Genomic DNA, 13,289 nt, shown 5'->3' with positions numbered 1-13,289 from the left:
GGCAGTAGCCGAATTCTTGGACTGTTGCCACGAGCCTCCTGCTGTCCCGTGTGGGAGAGGACACGCCGAGCCCCCGCCGCATTGTCTCCACCTCAGGCCCATCAGCGAAGACGACCAGCTTCAAAGTTCATGACGCTCTGGCCTCGTCACTCTGAGCTGTGCAAGGACAGAAAGCTCTGGAGAGGAAAACAGAGTTGGCTTCTGAATCGCCGGCTTGCTCCCGACGTGTGACAAAGAAGAAGAGATTTTCAGCGGCTGGAGGGAGCGCGTCAAGGCTGAGCAGAGAGCTTTGCCACGGGTGCAGACTCGGGCGTGCGTGGTCGGGCTGCGGTTCCAGCCACAGAGAGCGGGCTGTTGCCTGACGTCGGGGCCGAGCCAAGCTCTCTCTGCTGCCCGGGGGCTGCCCCCCAGCTGGGCCTTCTTGTCTGGCCTGTCTCGGTCCAGGCCCTCCAAAACCCCGCAGGAGAAGGAGGCCCTGGGGCCGGGAGGCCAGCAGAGGCCATGGTTCTTCCGCAGGAGGACGGCCGGGGAGAGGGCGTCTGCGCCATCTGCCAGGAGCTCCTGAAGGAGGCCGTGAGCACCGAGTGCGGACACCGCTTCTGTCGAGGGTGCCTGGCTCGGCACGTGGCGAAGGCCTCGGCCTCCGGAGTCCTCTGCTGTCCCCTGTGCCGGAAGCCCTGTTCCGAGGGGGTGCTGGGGCCGGGCTACCTCTGCTCCAGCCACCAGAAGAAGGTGTGCTATTTCTGTGAGGAGAGCAGACTTCTGGTGTGTGGGGAGTGCCTGGCGTCGCCTGAGCACCAGGGGCACTGTGAGCTGGCCGTTGGAGACGCGGTCAACCACTACAAGGTAAGGCCCGGCCACCACCTGCCCCAGAGCCCCCTCCTACCCTCTGCCCACACAGGCTCCAGAACTGACAGTGTCCCGGTTCTTCTGCTTCATCCTACTTTGGACCCTTGTCCTGGCTTTTCCACCATACACGTGTCAGTGCACTGGTAGGAGGCTGAGCGGTGCTGTGTCTCTGGTGATGCATTCCCAGGAAGCGTGCTTTGCCCTCAGTTTGCTCATCTGTAGGATGGACTTGAGCCTGAGAATGCACAGATCTTTCAGGACTAGACTACATGGTTCCCCTGCTTGATAGAACTAGAAATTTGGTGGGAGATGTAATCAGCTTTTGCATATGCTGATAATTATCCTGCATATATATATATTTCATGAGACTTTTGTAACTATGGTTTTTAAAATTTAAACTCCAGTATAGTTAACATACGGTGTAATGTTAGTTTCAGGTGATTCATCACCTCCATACGTGACCCCATGCTCATCCCAGCAAGTACACTCCTTCATCCCCATCACCTGTTTCCCCCACCCCCACTCACCTCCCCTCGGGTGACCATCAGGGTGTTCTCCAGAGCTCAGAGTCTGTTTATGGTTTCCTCTCTCTCTCTTTCCTTTGCTCATTTGTTTTGTTTCTTAAATACCACACAGGAGTGAAATCATATGGTATTTGTCTATCCTGAAAATATATTGAAGCCTGGAAATTAGTACGTGATTCTCTCTTTTACCTCTTCCTTTGTCTCCCTCCATTCCTTCCTTCCTTCCTTCCTTCCTTCCTTCCTTCCTTCCTTCCTTCCTATAGTGGTTATTTTTATCTTATTCAATTTTTTATCATAAAAGTTACATGCTTTTGGTAATACATTCAGTCAACACTGTAAGGTATGAAGTCAAAATAAAAATCTTCCTGCTTCCCGAAGGTAACCATTGTTAGGTTTTTGTGTATCATCCTTCCAGAGAACTGTGCGTGTGAATGCACTCTTTAACACTCCCCACCACAGATTCTCCATTTTTTTTGTAACTCATTTTTGTCATCTATAAGTACATCTTGGACATTTTCCCATTTTCCTATCAGTGTGTATAGATAAATTTTTATGAAGTCTTTTTCAACCACCACACGGTACGCAATTCTATGAGTGCACCATCAACTGGCAGACATTCAGTTATTTCAAGGTTATTGTTTTGTTTTGAGATCGCATAGAATGTTTCGGTGAACATCCTTCAACACGTGTTTTAGAGGACTCAGCATATCCAAGATAACATTTTGGTGACAGTGTGAGTTAACTTCCAAGTGAGGATGGTTTTTCCCGTCCCAGTTTATTGAATAATCCAGAGTTGCCCCACGGATTTGGATCCCAGCTTCATAATCTGCTGCATACGCACATACAGTTGCATATTTTCCTGACTCCCTCTTCTGTTCTGTGCTTTGTCTATTCCTGCCTGTGTGCCCAACCATTGGAAATACGGACCTTTGCAATGTGTATTAACGTCAGGTAGGTCTTAGAACCCTCATGATACTCTAATATGTTAGATTTTTTTGTGGATATTCATTATGTTTATTTTGCCCCTTGGCTTTATCATTATTGTTACGAACCTGCCCACCCTCCAACCCCAACCCAGTTAGTATTTGATTGGGTGGAAAACTGACATATTTTCACCAGGGTGTCTTTCTGTCCAGTAATGAAAGACGAATATTCAGAATCTTCCTTTAGATACTTGACTTTTTGAGAACGTGTTCTGATACAGGAGGAGAAGGGGGAGTCCAGGTTGGAGGGGAGGATGGGAAGTGGTTACATAATTTAGAAAGCCAGGGAGGCCAGGTTTCTTCAGTGCAGGGCACATGGAGAGGTCTCCCACCACTCATGAGCCCGGCGCAATCACTCAGTGATTTATTCAGCTCTGTGCTCTGTGTAGGATGTTGTATGGTGTTGCAGGAAGCAGAGATGATTCAGAATCCTTGTCCTTGGGTTTGCCTTTAAATTATGACAGTAAGCCTGAAATAAATAACAATATTTGTTCACTTGTGAAAGACTTAAATTCCTGGAGTGTGTCAGAAATGACCATATATGCTGGGAATACGATGGACAAGACAGATGCCATCCCTGCTGTGAGGGTTCTGCAGCTGAGGGAGGGAGACAGACAAGAAATCAAGCAAACTCTGAGTTTTTTTATGAGCTAGGAGGAAAATAAACAAGGGTCTGACATGGGAGTAATGGTGGCCCACATCCATGGGGCCGGTGAGGGCCTCATGGAGCAGGTGACGCCCAGCGGGGACCTAGAGAGGAAGAGTTTGCAGGACCAGGTCCTGAGAAAGGCCATCATTTAGATGTGAGGTCGAGGGTGACTTGGGAGGAGCCACCCACCAGGGGCAGGGCCGGAGAAACACCATGGGCGCAGCATTCCAGATGCTGGAGATGGGGCACGCGGTGCGTCTGGGGGTGCTGAGCACAGGGCCAGGGGCCGCAGCAGGGGCTCGGGGAGGGGCAGGAGAGGGGTCTGCGCTGGGGGTTCATTCCGGGTGGTGGCGCGAGTGTTCGATGCACTGGGGAAGGTGTCAGCAGACAGCAAGCAGGAGGTGTGGCTTGGGAAAGAGAACCCAGGGGTCCCTGATGCTGGGTGATGTTGAGCAGTTTTTCATGTGTCTGTTGGCCATTTGTGTGTCTTCTTTGGAGAAATGTCTGTTCATGTCTTCTGCCCATTTCTTGACTGGATTCTTTGTTTTTGGGTGTTGAGTTTGAGAAATTCTTTATAGATCTTGGATATCAGCCCTTTGTCTGTAGTGTCATTTGCAAATATCTTCTCCCATCCTGTGGGTTGCCTCTTGGTTTTGTTGACTGTTTCCTTTGCTGTGCAGAAGATTTTTATCTTGATGAAGTCCCAAAAGTTCATTTTTGCTTTTGTTTCCCTTGCCTTGGAGACGTGTCTAGCAAGAAGTTGCCTGCAGCTAAGGTCACAGAGGTTGCTGCCTGTGTTCTCCTCTAGGATTTTTTTAAAAGATTTTATTTATTTATTTGAGAGAGAGAGAGATTAGGAGAACTAGTGGGAGGAGGGGCAGAGGGAGAAGCAGACTCCCTGAAGCACAGGGAGCCCGATGTGGGACTTGATCCCAGGACCATGGGATCGTGACCTGAGCCGAAGGCAGACGTTTAACCGACTGAGCCACCCAGGCGCCCTCTCCTCTAGGATTTTGATGGATTCCTGCCTCACATTTAGGTCTTTCACCCAGTTTGAATTTATTTTTTGTATATGGTGTAAGAAAGTGGTCCAGTTTCATTCTTCTGCATGTGGCTGTCCAATTTTCCCAACACCATTTATTGAAGAGACTGTCTTTTTTCCATTGCACATTCTTTCCTGCTTTGTCGAAGATTAGTTGACCATAGAGTTGAGGGTCCATTTCTGGGCTCTCTATTCTGTTCCATTGATCTATGTGTCTGTTTTTGTGCCAGTACCATACTGTCTTGATGATGACAGCTTTGTAATAGAGCTGGAAGTCCGGAATTGTGATGCCACCAGCTTTGCTTTTCTTTTTCAACATTCCTCTAGCTATTCAGGGTCTTTTCTGGTTCCATACAAGTCCTGTTCCAGCTCTGTGAAAAATGTTGCTGGTATTTTGATAGGGATTGCATTGAATGTGTAGATTGCTTTGGGTAGTATAGACATTTTAACAAGGTTTATTATGATATGGTGTCCTTCTTCATCTCTTATGACAGTCTTTGGTTTAAAATCTAGTCTGTCTGATATGAGGATTGCTACTCCAGCTTTGTTTTGATGTCCCATTAGCATGGTAAATGGTTTTCCACCCCCTCACTTTCAATCTGGAGGTGTCTTTGGGTCAAAAGTGAGTCTCTTGTAGACAACATATCGATGGGTCTTATTTTTTGCCCAATCTCCTACCCTATGTCTTTTGATTGGAGCATTTAGTCCATTTACGCTGAGTGACTATTGCAAGATATGAATTTAGTGCCATTGTATTGCCTGTAAGGTGACTGTTACTGTATATTGCCTGTGTTCCTTTCTGGTCTATGTTGCTTTTAGGCTCTTTCTTTGCTTAGAGGACCCCTTTCAATATTTCTTGTAGGGCTGGGTTGGTGTTTGCAAATTCTTTTAGGTTTTGTTTGTCCTGGAAGCTTTTTATCTCTCCTTCTATTTTCAATGACAGCTTAGCTGGATATAGTATTCTTGGCTGCATATTTTTCTCATTTAGTGCCCTAAATATATCATGCCAGTCCTTTCTGGCCTGCAGCTCTCTGTGGTCAGGTCAGCTGCCAGCCTAATGTGTCTACCCTTGTAGGTTAAGGACCTCTTGTCCCAAGCTGCTTTTAGGATCGTCTCTTTATCTCTGAAATTCAAAGTTTCACTATACTATGTCATGGTGTTGACCTATTTTTGTTGATTTTGAGGGGAGTTCTCTGTACCTCTTGGACTTGAATGCCTGTTTCCTTCCCCAGATTAGGGAAGTTCTCAGCTATAATTTGTTCAAATAAACCTTCTTCCCCCTTTTCCTGCTCTTCTTCTTCTAGGACTCCTATAATAGGGATATTATTTTGCTTTATGGAATCACTTAGTTCCCTAAGTCTACCTTTGTGATCTAATAGTTTTCTTTCCCTCTTCATTGCAGCTTCATTATTTCTCATCATTTTATCTTCTGTATCACTGATTCATTCTTCTGATTCGTTCATCCTCATTTTTATGGCTTCCACTTGGGACTGCATATCGGTTGTAGCATTTTTAATTTCAGCCTGACTAGATTTTAGTTATTTTATCTCTGCAGTAAGGGATTCTCTAGTGTCTTCTATGCTTTTTCAAGCCCAGCTAGTATCCTTATAATCATTGTTTTAAATTCTAAGTTCAGACATTACTTACATCTGCATTGATTAAATCTCTGGCTGTCATTTCTTCCTGTTCTTTCTTTTGGAGTGAATTCCTCCATCTTGTCATTTTGGAGGAAATAAAAAAGAAAGAAAAAATAGAAAAAAGAAATAAGAATAAAAAAATAAAAAATAAAAATAAAAAAATTTAAAAAATAATTAAAAATAACATAAGATAAAATAATATACATATAGGAAGCTAGTACCTAGGTGTGTTTTGGTCTGCTTGTTATGAGAAGCTTGTTAGAAGAAAGGTAGAAAGAAAGAAAAGAAAAGGAAAAGAAGAAAAAAATTAAAAACTAACATATATATAGATATATAACTAATATATGTATAAAAACTATATATATATATATAATACAATAAAAAGTTTAAAAATGCTCTTTCTGTATTATAACGTTCATTTTCAGGCAGTTAGCATTATAGATTCAAATAAGAGTCTGCTGGGCTCATATTTCCTGTAAGCTACTTTCCTGACATTTTCTAGATGCACAATCATGTAGACATTGTCAGGCTTGGTCATCAACACCATTCCCCCTCATAAAATGTAATGGGTGATTTCATTCTTATTCATATTTTGGGACACTTTTGGCTTCATAGGGAGCATATTTTTGAAAGCTGGTAATTTGTTTTGGCTACTGTATTAGGAAAATGTAAATTTTGGTCTGTTAGCCACTTCTGTTATGCATTTTGTGAACAAAGCTTTTGAGAAGGAATTTCAATGTTGCTAGATTCTCACATTTCATTACTACTCAGTGCCCTTTTCGGTCAGTGTTTCTTACTGTGAAACCACGTTTTATCTGATATCTGATAGGATCACAAACGTTTAAAAATATTCATTATGACAAAAGAGGTCTTGCACTATTCCCTGTATTTCAATCTGTCCTTTTTTTCCCTGCGGGATATTTTAGGAAAGCAAAAGTTTGTACAATTTTTATTTTAAATTCTAATGAGTGCATATTCGTATGACATTCACCCACTAAATATTATTTTAATGCAAACATGGAGGGATCCATTTATTTATTATTTATTTTTTATTTTTTTAAAGATTTATTTATTTGACAGAGAGAGACACAGTGAGAGAGGGAACCCAAGCAGGGGGAGTGGGAGAGGGAGAAGCAGGCTTCCCACTGAGCAGGGAGCCCAATGTGGGGCTCGATCCCAGGACCCTGAGATCATGACCTGAGCCAAAGGCAGACGCTTAATGACTGAGCCACCCAGGCACCTCTGGAGGGATCCATTTAAAAAAAAAGTGAACTTTACCTTATTCATTTGAATATTGGCAATGATAGGTCTGTATTATCTTTGATTATTTCATGCATTTATCTTTATTACTACCTTTGCTTTCTTTTTTCACTTACACAATGTTTGCCGTTGACTTCAAACTTTTTATTAAAGTTTTAAACTATATAAGCAGAGAGGGAGAAAAACCATGAGAGACTCTTAATCATAAGAAACAAACTGAGGGTTGCTGGAGGGGAGGGGGGTGGGGGGATGGAGTAACTGGGGGATGGACCTTAAGGAGGGAACCTGATGTGATGAGCATTGGGTGTTATACACAACTGATGAATTATTGAACACTACATCTGAAACCAATGATATACTACATGTTGGCTAATTGTTAAAATAAATTTTAAACTATACCAGGAGGTAAGACTGTGGCTTTTCACCTGCATCTTGAGAATCGGTCTCATTCTGACAGGCAGAAACAGGTAGCATTCCTGGCAGAGGGAAGTAGGTGATAAGGCTAGAGGGGGTGTGGCTGCATGGGGTATGTTCAGGAAGCCACACGTAATTCCTTTGGTTAGTGGGGAGACTGTGGGGAGGTTGGGGGGAGCACTGGGAATGGAGAGTGGGGTCAGGTCCCTGAGAGCCATGGACACGGGGTTAAGGAGTTTGGGCTTATCTTTGGTAATGAGAAGTCATTTTGAAAGAGGAATAACATGGGTCAAAGATGAAATATGACTGAGGTGTCCAGCAGGAGGAAGGAGATGGTGAGTCCAATGACAGAGCAGTGGACTGCACAGAGGAGTGGCGAACGGGATGACGCTTGACGTTCCATATTGACTTTGAGCTGCTGGTAGGACAGTAGGAGAGACTTAGCTCTCAGCTGGAAACATGGGATCGCCTGTTAGGGGAAAATATCTGTGTTGGGAATTAGGATGAAATCTGAAGCCTCCAGAATGGAAAATTAAGGGCATAGTGTGGAGATGGAGAAGGGTTCAAGAAGCAACCCGAGGAAGGCTCCTTTCCCCGGGAAAAGTGCAGAAGCAGAGGGGCAGCAGTGGGAGGGCCCAGGACAAGGAAGGATGGGTGAGGGTGGGGGAAATGGGGAGGGACATGGGGACAGTCACCTCAAAGAAGAGAGGCCCTCTGGATGGATTTCATTCCCAGAGATCTCTGGGGACCTTGGAGGGAGCGGTTTCCAAAGAGAAGTAAGCGCCTGGCTGAGCAGCGCAGGGACCCTGAGGAAGTGGGGCCCAGAAGGTGGGCAGAGAAAGAACAGGCTGGGGGAATGTGAGGTGAGGGCTGTTTGTTTGCTTGTTGGAGCTTTTGCGTTCACCTGGACATCTCCCCTCCCCATCTCCCCTCCACCTCTGCGACCCACGGTGCCCATTTACCTCCACCCAACTCCTTCTGCCAAATGCTGCAAGTGACACCTGGTGACGTCCCTGTCCACTCTGCCTACTTGGCTTTCTGATTGCTTGGATGTTGCTGCTGACCTCTGGCCTTTGACCTCGATTCATCCACAGACTCTGAGGGCCAGGAAGAGCTTCCGAAGTCACCTCCTCCAACTCTAGGCTCTGCCTATACATCTCTCCTTTGCCAAAGCAATACATTTTGAGAGTTTACAAGAGGAAATGAGGCAAAAAATGATAAAAATAAAAAAAATGCTCCTAATAAATAGCCAGCAGCAACAACATCTCCTAAAAATATTTTTCTGACCTGCTGCAGGAAAGATGTAGTGAATGAAACCTACTCTTCAGTTAGCAGCACATCCTTATCTTCAGCCCACAAATGCCCTTCTTGTCTTACTTATTTTTCCACTTAATTACTGTTCCTCCCCCTCCCAGGGCCACCTTTGAAGTCTTTGTTGGATTTTTATTTGTAGACGGCTTGGTAAAACACATTGCTGCATCGTGCGCTGATGTGCTGAATTAACACAATACTACTGTAGGCTCGTTCTGCTTCTTGATTTTCCTCACTGCCACGTTGCCCTTGCACATTCCCAGGAGCGGACTGGACATGACCCAATCTCTCTGGTGGCACAGGGATGCTGTCGTGAGCCTTCCTCTTAGCACCGACGTGAGGGAGCCCCTGGGACACTTACCCAGAGACAGTACCACTGGATCATAGAGGAAAGCACACTTAGGTGGCTGAGCCCGTGCACCTGTCACCAGCCTGCCCGCCAGTCCTCACATCACAGTCATCTCCTCTCGCCCAGGGGTTATCCAGGTGTCTGATTTGTATTAGTCTGACAGACATCCAGTAATGTTTCGTCGTTCTGTTAGTTTCCATTTCTCTGGTCACTGGTGAGCTTGGGCTTCAGTTCACACACGCAGCCCTTTGCATGCCCTCTTCTGGGAATTAACTATTCATGTTCTTTGCGAACCTTTCTCTTGGGTTCCTGTCTTCCTACTGATGTGCAGGCTTTCCTTTCCGTATTCCACATCTGAGTCTCTTGTTGGTTTTGGACACTGTGCTGTGATCTCTCAACCTGGCCTTTCCCTGTGAATTTTGTCCATGGTGTGGTCACTGAACCACAATAGTGACTGTTGATGGGGGTTCATCTCTAGACAGCTTTCCCTCCCCGCAGGTCACGATTTACTCTTTGACATTATTTTCTGCTAACTTTATAGTTTTACCTTCACGCCTGGGTCTTTACTCCATCTAGAGTCTGTGTCACGTATGGGTCCAGGGAGGGACCCAGCTTAGTTTTTCTCTATTGTGAGCCAGTTTTCACAGCGTGGTCTTCTCCAGACTTGGCCCCTTCTCTCGCTGATTACGTTCTACTGTCTCTTTGTGACCTCCTTGGTAAACATGGGTCTGTCCCTGAGCCCTGGCTTCTCCCGCCTTCTGTGTGATCTTGTCCCCGGGACTGTACCGTTTTATCTCCATGGCTTTGTCAGTCCTGCCATCCCGCAGGGCACACACACCTGTGGCTGGTCCGACAGGGGCTACCCCCACCTTCCCTTCCACTTTCATCACGAAATCCTATGTCGATAGCAGCACCAGCTTTGTTTAGTTTCCCTTATTGTTTGTCAAAAACTTGAAAGCAGATTTTTTTAGGAACTGAAATCCTGTATTGTATACAGATATACAATATATCTGTAGCTTCAGGGACATAGGGACCCATCGAGACACTGATTTGGAATTGAGAGAGAGGCCTTGCCTCCTCGGGCTGTGGGTTTGCGGGCCCCGAGGCTCTTGTCCACGTAGCCAGGACGGGGCAGGAGGTGCCAGAAGCCTTCCGTCTCCGCGGAGTCAGTCCTGCTAGACTGGCTTCACGGGGTGCACAGTCGCAGGGATCCCCATACAGCTTCTAGGTGTTGGCAGAAAACACCCTGGAGTCAACGGAAAAAGTCCTGCTACTGTGTTATTTTTGTGTAGTTAAGGCTTTAAACAATTACCCATTGCTTTCCCCGACATCGTCTATTCAGTGAGCTCGGGTGCCCCTTACCCCAAGCACGGCGCTTCCAGCACGCTCTGGTTTTCGGCAGAACTTTCCTGTACCTCATCCTGGGATCACGAGCTCCCGGGGCGCGCCATCGAGCACCCCCCGCACCCCCAGGCTGACAGACAGGTGTGTGCATCTCTCTAGGAACGGCTCAGCCGCAGGAACAGGAGACTCCGAAGAGACCTGAGGGCGCTCTGCCGGCTCAGAGCGCAGGAGGAGGAGAAGCTATGGGCAGTGCAGGTGGGATTCGCGGGGTCCCGGGAGGGGCGCCTCCGAGGCTCCTGGCGGCCGGACGCCCTGTTCTGGCCACCGTGTCTGAGCAGCCTGATGGGTGTGTCGGGAGGGGGGCCTGGGGGCCAGAAGCCTGCGGGCTGGGTGACTCGGGTCACGTCCAGCCCTGTGATCTTCATGTGGTTTAAACGTGCATTGAGGCCAGTCCCATCCGCCCGGCTCGCAGCGACCATCAAAGCCGACGAGCAGCTCACCACTGGAAATCACACAAAGCGTAGGCCTTTGTCTCTGATGGGCGAGGCCTCCCGAAGGCTGTCTGCCCCTCTTGCTCCTGTAAATGTGGGGTCTCTCCTCCATCTGGGATGGGCAGGCAGCTCCGGGCTGGCTGTGCTGTGGCCTCTGTGGACGGTCCGAGTTGGGGTGGGGGAGAGCGTTCTCGCGGGAATATCCAGAGGCTGAAGGGCGGGGAGGGGCGCACCGACGCCGAGTCTCTGGGAATCTGCTTTCCGTAGGCCCAGGTAGGCTGTGGGACCCGCAGGCTGGGGCCTGAGCTGGAGGGCCAGTCGCGGAGCAGGAGGGAGCAGGAGGCCCCCCTCGGGCAGTGGCCAGACCCGCTGGAGGACACGCCGGCCCCGGGTGCCAGAATCCTGGACGTGTCGCGGGCCATAGCGCAGCTCCGCAGCCTGGTCGCAGCTCTGGACAAGACCGCCAAGGGACTGGGTGTGGACACGCTGAAGGTGCAGACCGCGAGCCCCCCCCGCCCGAAGGCTGCGCTCCTCCTCAGTAGCCGGCGGCACCTGCTGGCTGGTGTGACAGGGACAGGCTTCCCTGGGCCGCGTGGGGCAGAGCGGGGTGCCGGGGAGGGGCGCCCCCCTGGGTCTGCGTGGCGTCCGGTGACGGGTTGGGGGGGCTGCAGGTGGCAGGAACCTGGGAACCCACTGTGACTGTCACTCTCTTGCCCTGTGTCCTAGGAGGCCAGCGACTTACTGGACAGGTAGGAGCCGTCCCGTCTCCCGCACAGCCACACCACAAACACACACCTGCACTCGGCCTCACACGGTCTGGGGGACCCCTGGCCCGTCGCTCGTGTCCCGTCATGCCGCATGGCCAGGGGACGAGTCCACAGGGCATACTGAAGGATTTCTTTGTTCCTAGGAGCGCGCCACAGAAATTAGAGGCTATGTACCCCCAGCTGGAGAAAAGAATCCAGCCGTCCCTTCTGCCATCCTCAGCGGCTCCGACCTGCCCATTCCTGGGCCACCTTGCCTCAGACTCGCCTTCACCTCCTGGCTCTCCCTCTCCCAGCCCGTCCAGCCCCCCACGAGGTCGGCCCAGCATGTCCTCACCACCCCCATCTCCCGAACGTGAGCCCCTGAGCTCATCCCCGCAGCTGGGACCTGATGCCTGAGCGTCTGACCCGGGCACGGGGGTCACGGCCTCCTTCCCGAGCCATGCTCCCGCTCACGGCTGCCCCCGCACGCATCAGGGGACGGCCTCCGCCTGGCCTGAGAGCAGATGGTGGTACCCTCACGATGTCGTACTAGGACAGGAGCACCCAGACGCCCGGGGGGCCCGCACGCCTGCACCGGACCCCCGCTCTTGCTCTGTATTTCTGTGACCCCCCTTCCCGTGAGCAGGACTGAGACTGGAATGGGATACAGAAAAGGGCATGAGTGTCCCTCCGGAGACTGTGCTGTGTGGTCACGGCTGGTAGGACTCCTCGGACACTGAACCTGCTGGGCTGATGAAGGGCGAGGGCCGGCACGGGGACCAGCAGGCGGCCCCTCCGACCAGCAACAGCCTCCAGCCCCCAGCCCACAGGCAGCAGGGCCCTCAGTCCTGCCGCTGCAAGAACGTGAGCCCTGCCAACTGTCTGAGCGAGCCTCCGGGAGGCCCCGGCCCGCTGCGCCCTGCTTGCAGCCTCGGGAGACCCCAGGCAGAGGACCTGCCAGGCCCGGGACACCCAGACACTGATAAGGGTCTCGGGCGCGGGCATGGAGCCAAACCCCCGAATCCAGATGTGCCGTGTGCGTGCTTGCTCTTCGCTCCCTGCTGATTTGGGACGGCTGGTCAGCCTGGACAGGTCTTGTTCTCTCACATACACTGTGGGGTTGCTAGTGCCGACACCCTCCTCACCGGCTATTGGGAGGATTAGATGAGTAAATATATGGAACGTGTCAGAGGAGAGTTCCATAGCTGTGTTTCCTAGCTCTTCCTCTGAGGCCTGGTTCTGCCCCCTCCCCACCCCGGCCATAGCTTCCCAAGACGCCTGGCTAATGGTGGAAAACCCCATTTCCTTCTTTACACGTCTGTTCTTACAACAAGCTTTTCTTTTTTGGAACTAACTCGAGGGAGTCTCCGTTCTTGGTACTAGAGAGCGCCGCCACTGCATAGGGTGTGAAAACCTCAGGTGAGCCCACGGCGGTCAGGATGGGGCTGCAGCCCTCCCGTGGGGTCCTGGGGAGGGTGGCGGGGAGGACAGGCTCAGACCTGAGCACTTCTGGGGAAGGCAGGGGCCCCGAGGGCAGATCTGGGACAAGCAGAGCAGCCAGGCCAAGTCACCGTGTGGAGGGATCCACCCTCCTCCTCCGCACAGACGCCCCCACTCCAGGTCAGGTCAGCAGAACTGAGGGTCGGACGCGCAGTCTGAGCGTCTTCACTCACTAGCAGTTGTATTTCTC

At 49.9% G+C, this 13,289-nt stretch overlaps 1 protein-coding gene across 1 annotated transcript; it reads left to right on the top strand.

Annotated features, from left to right (window-relative positions):
- The first annotated feature begins 501 nt into the window (after positions 1–501).
- TRIM40 (tripartite motif containing 40) lies at positions 502–12,016 on the top strand. The gene is made up of 5 exons (XM_078054380.1): positions 502–846; positions 10,522–10,617; positions 11,121–11,345; positions 11,580–11,602; positions 11,764–12,016. The coding sequence occupies exons 1-5, from the start codon at positions 502–504 to the stop codon at positions 12,014–12,016; spliced, it is 942 nt and encodes a 313-aa protein (XP_077910506.1).
- The last annotated feature ends 1,273 nt before the right edge of the window (positions 12,017–13,289 follow it).

The sequence above is a fragment of the Halichoerus grypus genome, chromosome 9, assembly GCF_964656455.1.
Source record: "Halichoerus grypus chromosome 9, mHalGry1.hap1.1, whole genome shotgun sequence".
NCBI classification, from domain to species: Eukaryota; Metazoa; Chordata; class Mammalia; order Carnivora; family Phocidae; genus Halichoerus; species Halichoerus grypus.
This window is presented reverse-complemented; position numbering and strand designations above follow the sequence as displayed.